Here is a 20,059-nt window from a genome sequence, read left to right as displayed (position 1 = left end):
TCCAGCCCCAAGCTTAATGGCTGACAAGATGTTCTTTTCGTAAAATTCTGTGCCTTTTTTTTGTCCACACATACATTTCATCATTGTGGTCAAAGAGTTCTATGTTAACTTCATCGGTCCACAGGACTTGATTTCAAAAGGCTTGTTTACATGCTCTTCTGCATATTTCTGATGCTGAATTTTATGGTGAGCATGCAGGAGAGATTTTCCTCTGATGATATTTCCTTGAAGGCCATATTTGTGCAATTGTGTCTGAAAAGTAGAACAATGTACCACCATTCCAGATCTGCTAAATCTTTCTGAAGGTCTTTTGCAGTCAAGTGTGGGTTCTGATTTGCCTGTCTAGCAATCCTACGAGCAGCTCTCACTGATATTTTGCTTGGTCTTCCAGACCTTACCTTGACCTCCGCTGTTCCTATTAACTGCCATTTCTTAATTACATTTCGAACTGAGGAAAGGACAATGTGAAAACGCTTTTCTATCTTATAGCCTTCTCCTGCTGTATGGGCCTAAACCATTTTCATTTTCAAAGTGCTAAGCAGCTACTTTGAAGAACCCATGGCTGCTATTTTTTTCTACAAGGTAAGCGGAGGCTGGATTTTTATAAATCTGGGAAATTTGCATCACCTGGCCTTTCCTAACGATGATAGTGAACAAGCCATAACCCTGACAGGCTAATTAAGGTCTGACACTTTGGTCAACGTTATCTAAGCACACAAATCTCCAAGAGTGCCCAACTTTTGCATCAGACCATTTTACTTTTTGCAATATTTAAAATGTAAAAAATGACTATATATTTTTTTTGCCTACAATACAAACAAAATGTGTCATCTTTAACTTTAGCCCTTTACAAGATCATTTCATCTTCAATTTGCTTAAGTGTTTACAAAAACAGTAATTGTTACCAGGGGTGCCCAAACATTTACATGCCACTGTACCTTAATCTGCATGATTTCCAGTGATTATCCAGCCAAACTAATACTCTATATTTCATTTTAAATATCACTGTTACACATTTGATGTTGGTTAAAGTATTAGAATAGCTGCTACCAAAGAGACAATAAATAATTAGAAAGCAAGTTTCAGTGATAAGTAAACCTTATTATTTACTTTTTATGTTTTCAGGTGCAAATACCAAGTATTGGGAAACTTTGCAAGATCAGGATAGGACATGATGGAAGTGGAGATCATCATGAATGGGAGCTTAAACAGGTATGTACTTCTACAAAGCATACATTTTCAATTTTCCTAATATTAGCATTTTTTTAAAAGAAAAAATAAATACCGGAGCAGATAATAACCAGTTCCACAAGAGAGGCATGGAATAAGTAAGGCATAAGACCGGGATGCAATACTTGGAAAAAGAGAGATCCTGCAACTTAATTGATAGGAAATTTTGACTTCTTACATTTTAACTTTGATTGCATAAAATATTTTACATCAAGTTATATGCTGAATATTTAATTTTATTTCAGGAAAATTCAATAGTAAAAAAGTATTTTAATTGCCAGTGTTGTATGTAGGATTTTGTGATGGTGGGATTCATAGAAACAAAGAAAGACCTATCAGACACGGATATTTTTATTAGACTTTTATAAAGTGTCAGTCACATGGGTAAATGTGTTAAGCTATGGCAACCAGCACCCAGAAGTAACAAATGCCATTAGGTGGTACATTTACCTAATTCAAATACTTAAAGCACATAGCAATGCTACCCAAATAAAATAATGCCAATACTTCCCATATTAATGTTGTATTCAGTGTCTGAAAATGCTATACTGTAATACATTGTAGATAAATATGGACACAATGCACATAAAAATCCCGCTTTAGGCTTTGTATGTCTAGATAGTGCCGCATAGTGTCCAGATAAACTGTATTGCATTTATTTATGAGTTAGAACATATATGTTATAGAGCACCCTGATAAGTGTATACATTTCTTAGATAATTCCAAGCACCATATACATTGTGTCATTCAGTGGTAACATACATACTGCTACGCATCACCTGGATAATACTATATGGAACTTAGCAGTGGCGTAAATAGAGTCCGATGGGCCCAGATGGAAAATTTGGACTTGACCACCCCCCCAGCATGTTAGTCAGATGTATAGGCCCTTGTATCATTCAAAATCCTATAAGGTCATGCGTGTTGCCCCACCTCCCCCATTATGCAGTAATGTTCCCATTCCTGTGCTAATGTGACCATTCTAGGCCCCTTCCAGGTATTTATGTGCCTCAGTCTGGGCCCTTTTCTTGTATAAACGGTATATCCCATATCCTGGTATACATGTCTACGAACTTGAGTTTATCTTGATATATATGTTCCCCAAATTTGGCTCATCCTGGTAAATATGTCCCCCATCTTGGGTTCATGTTGGTATATATGTCCCCCATTTTGGGCTCATACTGGTAAATATGTCCCCTATATTGGGCTCATCCTGGTATATATGTCCCCCATCTTGGGCTCATGCTGGTATATATGCCCCCCATCTTAGGCTCATCCTGGAATATATGTCCCCTATCTTGGGCTCATCCTGGTATATATGTCCCCCATTCTGCTCCTGTTCTTTAATATATTAAAAAAATAAACAATTTTACTCACCTTCCTCTGCTCCTACACCACATAACGTCCTCTTCTGTACTCGTTGCTTAGGCCAGCAGCCGACTTTAACGTGCAAGCGACGGGCAGCACCAGGCTCGGACTGGCCCACAGGAGAACAGGAGAATCCTCCGGTGGGCCCCTGTGAAGTAGTGCTGATGCTATTACATTTGATTCACAATTTGTAGAAAAAGATATAATTTAATCATTCATTAACAAGCTAGCCAAGTTAATATTACATAGAAGCAAAAGTAAATTTGTGTACTAGGGTCAGGTTAATTTTGCATGTAACGGAATAGTGGGCCTCAAGAACCAATGTTACTGGTGGGCCTTTGCCAACCCAGTCCGACAGCCGTAGTGCATAACATCACTGCCATGTGCTTCCAGTGACTTGCACACTGACGTCAGCTGCCAGCCTCTGATTGGCCGGCAGCGTGTATCATGGTATTTGCATTTCATGTATTTCAATGCATTTCAGCTGAATGTGTGTTCTCTGCAACCCCAATTGTTATGCCCTGGAGCTTACATAAAATGTGCTCACAGATAAGGCCATATATTGTCAAATTTAAAACTGCCATACAAGCCCAAACATAGTACTCAGTTGAATACCGCACCCCAGCTAGTCCACTGTCTGACACAAGAGGACCACTTCCTACAAGAGATATACATGATAATGGGCATGACTAAACAGACTGTAGGAAGCCATCTGTGCAGACTGGTGGAGGGGCACCATGTAGTAAGGACACAGTACCCAGGACATAAAGTCTAGAGAAGCTTCTGCTTTTGATTTGTGTCCCTGGGCCCTCATGTTTATGGGGACCCTTAATGACTTCCATGACAGATCACTTGGACCTCAAAGATTAGTCATGAACTTTCTAAATTGAGAATACGACTTGACCCAAAGTCAGCATACTAAACGTTATCCTGCACTTTGATCGACTAAAGTCATCAGTAGCTGGATGACATTTCTATGCTAATCTCCAACATGGAATCTAACAGAATCTCGGGTTTTGTTCCAATTGACAGCAAGATTTATTTGAATATAAATCCCTCATCTCTTAAAGGAAAGGTGCTGCAATTTTATATAATTTGCAAAAAAAGAGTAAGTAACAAAACATGTTGTTAAAGCAAATGTTGTACTAACTAGGATTTATGGTTTGTTTGTAATAATGTTTTAATGTAGCCACTGGGCGCTGCCATCTTGATTTGCAGATCTGTGGAGGACTCATACAGTCTGCAAATATGGCCGTCCCTGGACATAGGAGACTGCGGTCGGCTCCCGACCCCACCATGCAGCCTCATTAGCAGTGAACTGGGCACGCCCCTGTGGGCTGCACCATTCACTGCTGTAGGTGTGGCTGGGCGCCATTTTAATGTAGCCCAGTGCTATCTGCTGAGCTCCACTTTCTGCACCGTGCCTCCTGCTCCAGCTCCACTGTCCTCCTGCTCTGTCTCCGCCTCCTCACTCACACACAGCCCCAGTGATCTCCGGTAATCTGACACCTTTGCTTTTATGAGAGCTTTTATGGCTGTCTGAGGAGGACAGTGACATATACAGCCCATAGTCTAGTGTATAATTGGGGGGGGCTGGAAGTTTCACCAGTGCGCGCATATCTGTAATACTGTCTCCTGTTATACTGCCTGCTGAGCCGTGTATCTAAGCCTCTCCTGTGTGATACTGTGAGCTGAGCCGTGTATCTAATCCTCTCCTGTGTGATACTGCCTGCTGAGCCATGTATCTAATCCTCTCCTGTGTGATACTGCCTGCTGAGCCGTGTATCTAATTCTCTGCCGTGTGATACTGCTCTCCTGAAATACTCTGTGCTGCTGTCACCCTGCTGGTTTTATGTGTGATATACATGGTGGTATTGTGTATGATCTATATGGCGGCATTGTGTGTGAAGTATATGGCGGTATTATTTGTGATCTGCTAAAAGGGGACCCATTCTGGGGTGGTTCTGGCTGAGCACCTGCACACTGGTCAGGGGTAATAGGTGCAGTCAGGGGAGGGCTGGGGAGGCAGCTGAAGAGAGGGGTCTCATTTTTATCGTTACTGTATGGCTCCATTCCCCCCCAGCCTGCTTCCGAGCGTCACCCCGGACTGCGCCTGTTGCCTCGCTTTCACACATCGCCAGGACAGAATCTGAGGAGGGGAATGGGGTCTTTGCATGCAAAGTCTGGATCAGAACAGGTCATCAATCAGCAGAAATGTTTCCTGGATTTCTGTGCTGCTGTCTCCCTGCTCCTCGCCCATATATCTCCCTCTGTGCCCCCCATAGACTAGCGCACTGCTCTCCTGAAATACTGTGTGCTGCTGTCACCCTGCTCCCAGAATCCTTGCTGCCTGCCATCCTCGGTGACCGAAGACCCCATTCCTCTCCTCAGATCCTGTCCTGGCGATGTGTGAAAGCGAGGCGACAGGGGCCTGATATATGGAGGAAGGAGCAGGGTGACAGCAGCACAGAGTATTTCAGGAGAGCAGTGTGCTGGTCTGTGGGGGGCACCCTGTTCGGTGCCAGGGATTGTACATAGAGCGCTGTGTTTTATACACATGGATGGACCATCTTCTTGTCTGCTCCACAGAAATCCAGGAAACATTTCTGCTGATTGGTGACCTGTTCTGATCCAGACTTTACAAGAAAAGACAGTCAGTATAACTTTGCAGGCCCCATCAAAATGGCTGCTCACTGTGTTCCTAGATGTCATCCTCTCTTTTCCCTTAGCAAGCACCCAGTAGGGGAGGAGAGGAGTGACACCACACCCATGTCAGCAGATTCCACCCATAATTACTGCAGGGCAGTAATGTGAGCTAGTTGTACACTAGGTTTTTGTGCCAAATTTCAGTATCTGCTCCCCCTAGTGTTAACAAGTGGAAATGCCAAACTTTTTAAAATTATTTTTCATATTTTACAAAATTAAAAACAAATGATAATATTTTTTAAGAAAATGTAAGCATTAATTCTTTACATTTTTTCAATTGCTGAAAAAATTTTTTTGGGATGGCACCTTCCCTTTAAGGTACTTAGCGCTGCACCAGCGATCCCGACCAGCGATATGATGCAGTCAGGATCGCTGGTGCATCGCTAAGTGGTCGCTAGTGAGCTGCCACACAGGCAGATTTCACCAGCGACATAGCAGCGGTCGGGGGTCGCTACTTACCTGTCAGATGAGTCGATCCTGACGTCCTCCCGTCCGCGTCCACGCATCGCTCGCCGGCGCCACATCATGCCCAGCAGGAAGCTGATGACGAGAAACAGTCCAGGACTTTCTCGCGCGATCAGCAATAACCAGCGGGGGAGCGGTCGGAGGTAAGTATCAGACACAGCGATATCGCTAGCAATATCACTATAACGTCACAAAAAACAGTGATGTTATAGCGATATTGCTAGCGATATCGCTTAGTGTGACAGGCACTTTAGAACTGGAGCTGCTATTCTGTCATCCCGATGTCACATCCATATAGAAGCCGTCTCCAAGATCTTAGCCCATGAAAGAAATATGCATATCAGGTAAATTTCACAAGACATCTAGGGTACGTTCGCATGGGGCGCATAAGTCAGACAAGATGACTGAACAAGATGTAGCACTGGGATGCTTTCTGAATGGAGATTTGGTAAAAGAACTGAGCTGTTCTGACAACCCTGAAAAAGCGAGATCCATTACATCCTCTGCTAGGAAACAGCAAAACTATTTTTCATGTTTTTCATTAGCTCATCTTGAGGAATGATATTTTTATATGTAACCCATTTGCTTTGAGGAAGGTTTCATATTATTTAGCTGAGTTTTTTCGAGTCTTTTGTTGGCTAAGCTAATACAAGCAAAAGGCCATAATTCTCCGAGGAAGTTTAATCTCTGAGAATATGTCATATTTTGTCTTAGCCGACCCACTGACAAATACACAGGGCCTAGATAGTCTGTGCTGCTCTCTTTTATTGCTTATGAAAGCTATATCTTCTGGCAGCCTGGATTACAGAACAATACGAGCCTTATTGCCATGAAGGATGGGAGAGCTAGCACAGGGATAATAACATTGCACAGTCGTACTTTATATTCCCTCTTCCCCATTGACTGCCTAAGCAGGTTAAGTCCTTTCTTGTCTGAAGAATGGAGAGAAAGTCAGCTTTGTGCTATATTCCTGAAGGGGTATGCGGTCCCTGTGTCGCAGCAATTTCTATCCTTATCACATTCCCTTAAAATCACCAAATGAGTTATTCGAGCCGACAAGGTATATTCGTCAACATACCGCTACAGCTTCAGTACTAAACAGAATCGGCTAACAAAGCCTCGAAAAATCCCATGAAACCAAAATGTGCTATAATAAACTGTTCTGCAGTAAGGAAGTAAGAAAAGCTCATGTATAACATAAAGGACAATGCATCAAAGTGGATCTGTCGCCAGATTTCACAATGTAACCTGCAGACATTTAAAAAAAAAATATCTTAGACTTGATGAGGTTGGTGTAATGACTTTTGTAAAACCATGTAAGAATAGCTGTAGAATCCGTTTGAAAAATGTTATTGGTTGTTCATTCTAATATTTGATGGGGAAACTTTGCTACAGGGATCATATAGCCATTGTGATGTAGATTTTCAAAATAAGTTCACCAGCTCCATCAAGGCTGGGATATTTGTTTAATACTATATACAGTTTGTCATATGAAATCTGAAGCAGATCCTCTTTTTTGAATGAGACTATAACCCTCTTTGTTATCTGGTAGTTCTGAACTCTCCTGTGTGACGTTAATGTGGATCTCTGCATACATAATATACCTGCACAATAAATATTAGTATATTGGCTGCATAGCGTATTTGTGCACCTGTGTATTAATTTAATACTAAATTTGTGCGGGCCCTTTTTTTTTTTTGTGAAGCAGATTTCACAATACAGATGCCATACAGTACATTGTTAAGCAGATGAGGCTGGTGTACTTGCTGTTAAAAACCATGTCAGAATGAATGTGTTATAATTTTTGAAAATATAATCTCAATCTCTGCCCACTTAGCCGGATTAACTCTGTGTCCTTCCTCATTGCTGCTGCAGAATTTGCACACAAGCTGTCGGTTAGGCTGGGTGGGCAGAGACTCCATACACTTCGCTCTTTTAGTTTTTTGTTGGACTCATAAAATGTAACTTTTAATATCAGGATTAAGCAGCCATTCTGAAATTGTTTTTCAAAGTAAATGAATGCATCAGCCTTATCAGGTCATGTAAGCAGTTAGTATTGGGAAATCTGCTGACAGATCTGCCTTAAATATTCCTTAACTGGTAAAAGAGCACAGTGACATTGCCAGTGTTTTTTCTTATACCAGAAATCTCTGTAAGCTCTTCTAGATTTAAAGGGGTATTCCCAACACATTTCTAATTGCAAGAATTTGCTAATATTATTATTACAGCTACTACATATTGGGATAGGATCTTACTGAGACTGAGAGGAGACTTAATAGCTGTCTACAAATATCTAAAGGGCTGTCACATTGTAGAAGGATCAACTTTATTCTCATTTGCACAAGGAAAGACTAGAAGCAATGGGATGAAACTGAATGGGAGGAGACACAGATTAGATATTAGAAAAAACTTTTTGACAGTTAGAGTGATCAATGAGTGGAACAGGCTGCCACGAGAAGTGGTGAGTTCTCCTTCAATGGAAGTCTTCAAACAGGCTGGACAGACATCTGACTGGGATGATTTAGCGAATCCTGCTTTGAGCAGGGGGTTGGACCAGATGGCCCAGGAGGTCCCTTCCAATGCTACGATTCTATGATTCTATGTAGTAGCTGTAATAATAATATTAGCAAATTCTTGCAATTTGAAATGTAGTATAGTTTTTTTATAGTTTTTCTGATTCGCTATGTCTTTTTCATCATGTGCAGGCATTGTAGGACCTTAGGTATCCCTGGCTACGACCACTGATATAGTGACAGTTAGTTAGCTAGTTGCTAGGGGTCATAACTATGGATACCTAAGGTCCTGGAATGCCTGTGGGTCGCCCTCCCAGGGCTGCGGGGTACTTGGTGGGATGTGTCACGGTGGTGGTGACTCGGACCGTGGCCCTGGGCGCCCAAGTAATAGGAAGATGTGAATGGTTTGAATGTTGTTAAATGAATAGTTTGTGACGCCACCTGTGGTGTTCGGCAAGGGAGGTGTTAAGCCGACGCTGCAGACAGATCCTCTGGGACAGATGGTGTGGTGCAGCAAGGACGGTATAGTGTTGTGAGTTCATTTTCCCCTTCACTACTGAGGCCCGAGGAACTCCCTCTTCTGGTGAAGAAATGTAGTGAGCCTGATTGTCAAACACCTGGGGCTGATGATGATGACTGGCTGAGTGGAGTTGATGACTGGATATAAGGCTGCCAACGCCCTTCTGGCCTGCGGGTGATTTCTCTGTGGACTTCTAGGAAACCAGTCTGATTCCTGCTCATCTAAAGCTAAGATTTCTGCTTTGCCTTTTTGCATTAGTGTTTTGTTTTCCTTGCTTTTCTGGATTCTACCATTCCCTGCTGGGGTGAGCTGAATCTCCTTTTGCCTGTTGCTCTGTCTTCAGAATATTCTTGAGTACTGACATAGCCTTTTTTTGAAGCCTAGCGTCTTCAGGGCCTTTTTTACTGTCAGTTGTTGGCTCTTATTTTCATAGGGTTTTTCACGGATTGCAGACAGCAGCCTTCCTGTCCTTTCCTATCTAAGCTAGCTGGGGCCCCATCTTTGCTCAGCCTATCTTTCTGTCTGTGTTTTGTTCTTTCTTCTTGCTTCACCGTCATTATATGTGGGGGGCTGCCTTTTGCTTTGGGGTCTGCTCTGGGGCAGTTTAGATTTCCCTTTCTGTCTTTAGGCTATGTAGTCCTCCGGCTGTGATCGAGGGGTCTAGGGCATTGTAGGAGCCCCCCACGGCTACTGCTAGTTGTGTTGATAGGTTCAGGGGTCTGCAATCCGATAGCTGCCAACTTCTCTGGTTTTCTGGACTTAGCTAGCATTTCTATTTTTGCCTCCTACGGTGACTCAATCATAACAGTATAGCCCTCCACAGGCAGGGCTGTTGTCCCAGGGCAGTGTAGGTGTGGAGACACTTAGATGGTGTAGTGTCCGGCGCAGGGAATGTAGCAGTGCCAGGAGGACGGATGCAGGAAGGAATGGAGGACACCAGGGCATGTAGTTCCAAAGCTTTACTCACAGTCTGTAGTGCCCGCTTCTGTGCCGTGTCCTCCGGGTCAGGGACTCAGTCAACCTCCAGGCAAGATGGAATGCTCCCTTCCACACTCCGCCAACTTATGTGCCTTTTCCTGAACGTCTCCTCTATAGCGCCTTTAAGTGTGAAGATCTCCTAGTACTGTGTTACACTGGAGTTCCTCCTGTCAGATATTCCCAAGAACTCTACTTGCACGGCAGACAGCTGTAGCCTGCTTCGGGGACTCTCTACTCCTAAGTCCCGGCTCTCTATCCGTGTTGCTGTTGTGCCCTCAAGTCTTAGATGGGAGTAGTGCATTTACAGCCCACTACTCCACCAGTGTCTGCTGCAGAACCATTAGTTTCCATACAACCTTGGGGACCGGGCCCCGGCCTTGCGCTTAGAACTTCTGGGCAGGGTTCTTCCTCTAACCCACGTCCTCTATGTTCCCTTTTACTCCTACGTTCCGTACTTGTCTTTTCCCTTCTATGGAAGCTCAGGCTTCTGTTCAATGTCTTTCTCCTTCTTTCCTTTCCCGTGCCAGCTGGCTCAGATCACTGAGGCAGCTGCAGCACTCCTTCCTCCATCCCTCTTCCAGGGATCCCCACTCCTCCCGAGTGGCTTCCTCTCTCTCTGACTTCCCATCAGACTGACCTGTAATCCTAAACCATCCCGCTCATATATATATTCTGAACTCCACCCACCTCCCAGCACGTCTAGTGTTCCAAGCAGGGAACCACCAAAGGTGCTCTGCTTCTCTCTAAGCAAGGAGCCGCAATGTGGTTTTGCTGAACTACTCTATTGTGTGGGGTGCGAGTGTTGGAGCGTGGTCAGGAGCCTCCAACTTACCTGGATGGTGGGGCACCACACCTTAGGAGAAGGTGCAGTACCTCTGTGTCGACTGAGTCTCAGGGGCACCACACCTGCACATGAGGAAAGAGACATAGCAAATCAGAAAAACTATACTACATTTCTAATTGGAAATATTATTATTACACCTGCTATATATTGGGATAGGATGTTGGAAATGGGAACAGTGTTGGACTGGGGTGCCAAGGGCCCATCCGTTACATTGGCTTTGAGGGCCCACTTTCATCTGCATACAAATATAACACGACTCTGGTTCACAAATTTACTTAAATCTCTATATAATAATAAACTGGGTAGTTTGGTTAATGAATGAGATGCTACTTTTTTCTGTACAGAGTGAATCAAGTGAATTATGACAAGTACTGCCCATACAGTATGGTTGGGGGCCCAGATCTGCACAGGGGCCCATCGGTGGATTCCCCTGTTCTCCTATGGGCCAGTCCGAACCTGGGAATACCTCTTTAAAGCAAATATCCTTTTGAAATCCAATGTGCATCTACAAAATAACTAAAAATAAAATAATAATAATAATAATAATAATAATAATAATAATAAATATTAATATATCTATATAGAGAGATATGGATAGATAAATAATAGATTAAGATAGATAGATAGATAGTCCCAAAGTTTTACAGTATGTGCCTTTAAGATGTAGCAGGGCTGTCAGCTACATTATTATGTTTGCTCTCAGTTAATATTTCCCATTGCAGATTCAGTACATAGAAGTGATTTATATTTGCACTAAGTGATGTAGTTATTATGCTTTGTCATTAGGAGGTTTTTAAGGGTTAGTAAAGCAGCTCTTGACCACAAGACCTGGTTCTGGGCCTAGCAGAGAAGGGAAGGAGACTTTTTCTTAGAGCAAGTTGTCCTGGAGAAGCTGAGGGAGTAGGTAGGAGAGCGGCCATATATGAGGAACCAAAGCCTCAGCTGCAGATATTTATGTGATAAGGATTGTACAATAGGATTGTGCATGCGAGCAGAAAGTGAAGCTCAGGGATCACTTCACCTGACATAATCATATATGTATGTATATGTCTGCATTACTACACTGGATCATAGTTATGATTGCTGCATGGGATTTGAGTCTTTATTTAAGCATCATTAATCTGTTTTTGCCTGTGTAATCTTACAGCAAGTAAATGTTTTCAATTGCCACTATGGCCTCCCTTTTTTCTGGACTATTTGGAGTTCACCACATCACACCACACTATCAGGAAGCAGAGGTTAATTAAGTGCACGCTGGCATCACAAACTTTGTTTTATTTTTTGTCACTGCCATGGTGGAGTGGTAACTTCTGAACACCACATGGTGCATTATAAATATATATTGTATACATATACCTTCTGTTCATTCATTTTTTTCTATTTTTTACAGTGATTATTCCTTGCCTTTCTGTGCTTTTTAGCTCAAATCTATTATGACAGAACTGTGACTACAGCTTAGATACAATGCCTGGGGTCTGTGATAGTCTGAGCCACACCTCCTGTCTCAGCTCTGGTTCAAGCTGTTGATATTTTGTGCAGTTATGCCTCCTGTTGTGTAGAAAAAGTATAGAAGAAGTCTATTGAAGGTTCACCAGGAAAGCTAACAAATAAAGCTGCACTCTGTAACACTATAGCATACGAACATGAAATATATGAAATTGGAATTGCATTACTGCTTTAGAAAATAAGAAAAAACTCAGATACTTAGTGCATAAAATGACCAATCCATGTATGCCCAGCAGACATGACAAGGCAATCCTCTTTGCTAGGAACCTTATATGATACATCTCCTGGGCTGATAGCTTACATTTGTATGGGTAGGTAGGACCCTGCTGTGATTAAAACCGCCATAGGTTGATGGGTGGAGTGCTCAGTCAGATAGCCTGTGTATAAGTATCAAAGACTGGCCGTGACCTCCAAACACAGAACAGGTGTGAACAAAGGCATACTAAGGGTCCCGTCTCACTTAGCGACGCACCAGCGATCCCGACAACGATACGACCTGGTCAGGATCGCTGGTGCGTCACTACCTGGTCGATAGTAAGCTGCCAAACAGGCAGACTCACCAGCGACCAGGACCAGCGAGCACTTTGGTATCCAGGGTAATCAGCGAGTAACTAAGCACGCGCGGCGCTTAGTTACCCAGTTTACCCTGGATACCTGCATGTTCGCGCTGGGAGCTGGTATCCAGGGTAAACAGTGGGTAACTAAGCGTGCACTGCGCTTAGTTACCCGCAGTTTACCCTGGATACCAGCTCCCAGCGTCTGCTTACAACGCTGGGAGCTCACTGATCATTGGTCTCTTGCTGCCACACGCAGCGATGCATGCTGGCCAGCGGGAGACCAACGATCAAAAAATGGCCCAGGACATTCCTGCACGATCAGTGATATCCGGCGGGGGGGCCGGTCGCTGATGCGTGCCATACACAGCGAGATCACTGGCGAGATCGCTGTTGCGTCACAAAATCGGTGACGCTTCAGCGATCTCGCTATGTGAAAAGGGGGCTTAAGAGTAGCCATCTCCATTTACAACTAACAAACAAAGCTGCACTCTGTAATGCTTTGATATGCAAACATAAAATATATTAAATTGGAATTGCATTTCTACCCTAGAAAATATGAAAAAAACAAAGACACTTAGCGAACTGTGTGAGACAAAACTCCTATAAAAGTATCATATCAGTTGCCGTTGCCCTGTGGCTGGAGGATGAAATCCTTCAGGATATTTGACCAAATTTGGACAATGCATGGAATAAAAAATGCCTAATCTACTACACTTGAAATGAGGACTTTTATTTTCGCAGCGCAGACCAATACCTTGCATCGTCAAAATTTAGTCATTGTCAATAATGGAGCACATGACTTATTGATATGGGTTGGACCCCCACTCCATCTTAAAACCACCATAACTACAGTAAACCTAGGCACTAGAATAAATACACAACACATTATTTTGGTTGTCAAAATGGCCACAGCTTTATTTAAATCACAGGATTAAAACAATCACAGTAGGAGTCAGGTGAAGTGCTAGTACATTGGGATTCACAAGTACTGTGATATCCCAGCTGTCTGACATACAGAACCAGGTCAGACAGCCATAAAGGGGCGGCACGCACTAGCTTGCCATTCAAGCAGAGCCAGTAAACTTTCAGGGCACCAATGACCCTATTATCCTCACTCCTGTGCTTAACCACTGTGCCCGCCCCTGAATGACCTTACCATTACAACGTCCTTGAGGCTGGCCACCAAAGCCGAGCCTGTTCACCACCATGAGGTTTTACATCTTCTATTAGTTAAAATGAGTCCACCTTAACTTGTCTTCAACTTCCACCTGACTCCTAAACCGCCACCAGAGAGGCCATTTGACACCTTAAATGGACTCGACCCCCATCAACCATGCCTAATAAAGCCATCAACCATTTCTACATGCTATGGAAAGACTGTGCACACAAGTAATAAAAAATAAAATTAATCTGTCGGAGCTCTCAAATTTTATCAATGCCATGCTACCAAGTTATGATCGATAATACGGTAACTACAGCAAAATAACAGTTGCTAAACATCCTGCAATGAGGATCCCATAATGGGGAATGTGGCAAGTAAACCATAATTAAGGTCGTAGCCACAATCTGAATACCTGTATAATGACATCTGTCATGCCTCAAAAAACTATTATACTGCATACCTTGTAGCCAGCTCTAATAATTCACCAAATCACAGATTTTAGTTCTAGAAACCACCATTATTTACAGTAGCTGTGAAGTAAAATTTCTTAAACCCACTTACTATCACTACCCGAAAAGTGATGAACATATCAATAGAACGAAATTATAAATAGGGAGTAATTAAAAACGATACACAATATAACATCAACATTATAAGTAGTAATTTAAATAAACCTAAAGCAGAAAAAGTCTACAAAGGCATTATTAATAACCCTGCCACGCCATTGTTAATTTTTTTTCATGAACTTGATAACATTTACTGTTGACCTCTCCAACTTGGTCAAAGGCATTGGGAATAGGCATATTGCACTTGATTACTTTACCCTTAGCCGCTCCCACTGGCTCAAGGGCACCGGGAGTAGGCATACTGCCCTTTGTGTTCATGCACTTGATTTTACCCTTAGCCGCTCCCACCAGCTCAAGGGCATCAGGAATAGTCATATTGCCCTTCATGTTAATGCACTTGATTACTTTACCCTTAGTCACTCCCACTGACTCAAGGGCACACAGATTAGGTACATTGCTCTTCAGTTTCATGCACTAGATAACTGCATTGTCCAGATGACAACCTTGAAAAAAACATGGAAAGAAACATGGTTTGGTCAATATAAACAGTCAAAACTGTGCCTCGGCATTCTCAAGTCACATGAAAAAAGAGAGAGGGTCCTTGAAGCTATAGATTGTATTGAAAAGCATGCCTACCTTGTTCTCTTCTCCCCTCCAGCCACTGTTCCTGGCTCAGAGGAGCCAATTTATTCTGTAGGCATGCAAAATATGATTGCCACGACCCCAGGGACTTTACCCTAACAGGGGCCTATAAAATATAAATGCTTCTGGAGACCAGGGGGCCATACCGTGATGGTGACCCCTCCATACCAGGGGGCCATACCCGAGATGGTTACCCCCTCCACACCAGGGGGCCATACACAAGATGGTTACCCTCCACACCAGGGGCCATACCTGAGATGATTACCCCTCAAAAACCAGGGTGCCATACCTGAAATGGTTACCCTTCCAAACCCAGGGGTTCAGCGGCCAGTTTATTAACAAATAACATAAACATTTACAATAAGTCTTAAATACACAATCTTATACGACCTGAGGGGGGGTTCTTGGAGCCCCCAAAATTCTGGCTAAATATTCGGCAAAAACACAAGAACTTAAAACTCCACGTTACCCTCAGCCGTAAACCACCAGCTCTAGGGCACCAAACATCCCATTCCGGGAAGTCCAACCACCAAAAGCTCCCGGGTAAAACCCCGTCCAGAGCCGAAACCAAAAGCCAGATCAACCGAAACAATTTTTAACTGTCCGGAATTTTAACTTCCAATTCCTTTTCGCTGATTTAGCGTCAACTCCAAGAACCCCACCCCAGAGGTCCATACTTAATATGGTTACCCCTACTGACCAATTTATAAATAACTTCAAGGACCCACTAAAAGGAAAACAAATAACTGGGTTTTTTTAAATTTTTAATTCATGTTCTTATTAAAATAAACATAAAATAAACATCAAAGCATAAATAACATTAACACGCTGTGGGGAGTCCTTGAAGCTCCCATATCTGATGATTACCAAACATAAAATGTACCAACAATTACTCCCAGCCGTTACCCCACTAGCTCGGGAGCACCATAGCCACAAGGGTTCCAATGTTCACTTGAATTTCCTGGAGATCCGACAAACTCTTGCCGAAACTCCCCTCCACCTTTCACCAGGTCCAGAACCATATTAACTTCCAAAAAGAGGAATCCATATCCCAATGGATCCCCCAGACCAATTTCTAATCAACTTCAATGACCCCCACAACCACCAGGCTCCAGGTAATTCACTCAGGCCTGTGCTAGCTGCCATCTTAAGCAGGCCCGGATTGGCAATATAACCAACCGGGCATTTTCCCGCTGGGCCGCTGTCATGTGGGCCGCGGGCGGCAGCTGTTGCGGCCACTGTTGCTCCTGCCGCCGGCCCTCTGCGGGCACGGCGGTGATAGTTTCCAAGTTCCTCCCGCACTGCAGGGAGATAAGCCGCCACGCCCCCCATCCTCGCCGTAGCATGAGACCCCCCCACCCCCGCAGCCACTCACAGTGTTGCTGCTTGCCTTCTCTGTTCGCAGGACCTGTGATGAGGTCACAGGAGGGGAGGAGTCAGGGGTCACATCATCAGGAGCCTTTGTCCAGACCCCTGATCATGTGACGCCTGACTCCGCCCCTCCTGTGACCTCATCACAGGTCCTGTGCGCGCAGCCCTGCCTCTTGGTGTCTGCAGGACTCTGCTGTGCTGGTTGTCATGGTGCTGGATGAGATAAGTATGTGTGGGGTCAGGAGGGGTTTACAGGGTAGATGTAGCAGAGCTGTGTGTGTATGGGGTGTATTGAGCGGAGCCGTGTGTGTATGAGGTGTACGGAGAGGAGCCGCGTGTGTACGAGGTGTACGGAGTGGAGCCGTGTGTGTACGGAACAGAGCCGCGTGCACGAGGTGAACGGAGAGGAGCCGTGTGTGTATGAGGTGTACGGAGAGGAGCCGCGTGTGTACGGAACAGAGCCGCGTGCACGAGGTGTACAGAGAGGCGCCGCGTGTGTACGAGGTGTACAGAGTGGAGCCGTGTGTGTACGGAACAGAGCTGCGTGCATGAGGTGTACGGAGAGGAGCCGTGTGTGTATGAGGTGTACGGAGAGGAGCCGCGTGTGTATGGGGTATACGGAGGGGAGCCGCGCGTGTACGAGGTGTACGGAGTGGAGCCATATGTGTATGGGATGAATGGAGCGGAGCCAAGTGTGTACGAAGCATACAAAGCGGGCTTTTCCCACGGACACAGGAGTACACGGTGGAGCCCCGAGGAGCATTTTAAAACACACACATGATGTTCCACCTGAAGTGATGTGCTGGAAGCTGACCGGAAATTAGATAATTTCTTGAGGAGATTGTAACAGAACTAGGAATGCTTCAGTTCCATCACCATGTCCTCCTCCGACAGCGCAGACAGCAGGATCGCCTTGGAATCGGGGATGCCGGCCATGTGAGCGGATCATGATATGTCCTGCATCGGGAGGCTCAGGTGGGCACTACAATGGGAGCCGGGCTGCTATAGTATCTTTATAGAATCTTTATTTCTTTCTCTCTTTTTCTTTCTTTCTCTGTTCTTTCTTTCTCATTCTCTGTTCTGTCTTTCCCTCATTTTCTTTCTCTCTCTCTGTTCTTTCTTTCCCCTCTTTCTTTTTCTTTTCTCTCTTTCTTTCTCTCTGTTCTTTCTTTCTTTACTTCTTTCTCTCTCTATTCTTTCTCTGTCTCTCTCTGTTCTTTCTTTCTTTCCCCTCTTTCTTTCTCTCTCTGTTCTTTCTCTGTCTCTCTCTGTTCTTTCTTTCTTTTTTCCCCTCTTTCTTTCTTTCTTTCTCTTTTTTCTTTTTTCTCTCTCTCTCTGTTTTCTCTCTTCCTTAGTGCCAGTCAGTGTGCCCATAATGCCAGCCACTGTGCCCTCAGTACAAGTCAGTGTGATCAGCAGTGCTAAATGGGTGCGATTAGGCGTGGACATGGGTGTGACTAGTTGCAGAATGGGTGTGGCTGGGCGTGGCCTAAAATTTGCAGCGGCGCGCTGCACGCGCCGCAGTCTTTCTCCCTCTTTCCCTTCCTCAAAACTTGGGAGGTATGATAGGGGCAGCTATGACCAGGGGGTCTGGTTGCCCAATGGATAGCAGTTCTGCCAGGAATTCTGTCACCGTGCGTACAAAAGGGGACAGAGCTTTGGGAGGAGTACTGTACCTAAAAGCAATAAATAGGACTGAGCTGAAATACTGGACACAGCTGTGACTACATGTTATATAGTCGTGTTAATCTCCTCTCACTGCTTGTAACTTACAACTTTACAAAAATATTATATAGTCACCATGTGACTAGTGGGCCTGTGTAACTTCAAATGCCAGGGCTGAATTTTAGTCCCAGTCCGGCCCTGATCTTAAGTAATATAAAATAAGCACTTGGTGGGTATACACCGATCCCTTTTTTTTTTTTAATTATTATTCACGCCTTTATTAAAACAAACATACAATAAAACATCAAAGCATAAATAATATTAACACGCTGGTAGGAGTCCTTGAAGCTCCCAAAACCAAACCAAACAAGTGAACATAAAGTGAGCATTAAATGTACCAACAATTACTCCCAGCCGTTACCCCACTAGCTAGGGAGCAATATAACCACAAGGGTTCCAAAGTTCACTTGAATTTCCTGGGGATCCGACAAACCCTTGCTGAAACTCCCCTCCACCTTTCACCAGATCCAGAACCATATTAAATTCCAAAAGGATGAAACCATATCACATTGGATCCCCAAAACCATATTTAACCAACTTCAAGGACCCCTCCAACCGCACAAGAAATGAGATAAGTGAGTGTGAAAACCATGCAGGTTTACAACCAAGGTATACAAGAGGTTAATAATGGAAAATACCCCATTGTAAGGTCCGGAAAAAGACAGAGATGGACAATGCTGTGTTATAAGCTGTAACAATAAATGAGAAGCCGCATGCTCCTCTACAGCAGTTACAGACTCTAATCACCAGCTGCACATAAATGGTAAGAAATATGTAGGTCTAATATAAGCTGCCTGCAGCCATAGGTGTGTGAGCAGAAAACTGCAAGTTCTGTATCCCAGTCAGTCACTCTAGTACATACAATTACAATAGATGAGAGACAGGGCTGAAAACTGAGCCCATGATGTGTTTTCTAGAGCAATGACTCACTGCCCGCCATGTGCTGAGTTATTAGTGCACACTCAAATGTGCCAAGTTACTCCACAATTATTTATTTTACACATGATAAAACATAATCCATTCAGGCCTGTTCTATCCACCATCTTAGGTAATATAAAATAAGCTCTTGGCAGGTATACTCTGATCATGCAATATACGAGGGGGAGGACTAAAGGCAGCAATAGCTACAGAAATCAAGCACTAAGCTGGAAGTCATGTCCAGATTATATGTACAGCCAGGAAAATGACCTGGAGACACAGGATGTCTATACCCAGCATGATCCGTATATAGCAGAGTGAGGAGTGATATTATGTATACAGACCTGTGGTACAGGTTACGTATACAGCACAGGAATAGAGCCTTTACACATATACCACATATAGTGAGTAACATGGTTACACTGGATCTGTACACCCAGCCTCACAGTATGCAACAGAGATGAGGTCACATACAGATCATCAGACTCCATAACTGGGAAGAGGGGATAATCCGCACACAGCAGGGTCAGTATACAGTGCACTGACATGAAGTGCCGCCTCTCATCATCATACATATACCATCCCCCGACTGCCCCTCTCACCAGTGTCTCTAATACATGTGACTGCCCAGCTCCACCATAGTAATGGCAGACACTGTATGTGTCCCTGCTCTGTCCTAACATACATAAACCCAGAACTCATGAAGACTCTGTATAATACAGCAGTAATGTGGTATATCAGAAATGTCTGCAGGGAGGACACACAAAAGCTGCCTCTGCAATAAGTGAGGGAACATGGCAGCTACATGAATTTCAGAGGTAATCTTGATCCCAGATATGATGTAGGAGCTGATACTACCCTAGTACACACTACACAATGTCTGAGGTGAATGCAGAGTAGCATATCAAACATGTCTGCAGGGAGGTCACACAGAAGTTGTCTCAGTCTGTGAGGAAAATGTAGCATGCACATAAGGGACATGGCAACT

General features: G+C 43.9%; 1 protein-coding gene across 1 annotated transcript in view; it reads left to right on the top strand.

Annotated features, from left to right (window-relative positions):
• The window catches only part of RP1 (RP1 axonemal microtubule associated), a 742,035-nt gene that overhangs the window by 199,784 nt on the left and 522,192 nt on the right, over positions 1-20,059 (top strand). Inside the window, exon 18 of the mRNA XM_073583994.1 lies at positions 1,126-1,212. Coding sequence (XP_073440095.1) covers positions 1,126-1,212 — 87 coding nt within the window. The remainder of the gene's footprint in view (positions 1-1,125; positions 1,213-20,059) is intronic.

This window comes from Dendrobates tinctorius, unplaced genomic scaffold, assembly GCF_039654945.1.
Source record: "Dendrobates tinctorius isolate UK_male_01 unplaced genomic scaffold, ASM3965494v1 ptg000082l, whole genome shotgun sequence".
Classification (NCBI taxonomy): domain Eukaryota; kingdom Metazoa; phylum Chordata; class Amphibia; order Anura; family Dendrobatidae; genus Dendrobates; species Dendrobates tinctorius.
Note: the sequence above shows the minus strand (reverse complement) of the source record. Positions and strands in the feature narration are given on the sequence as shown.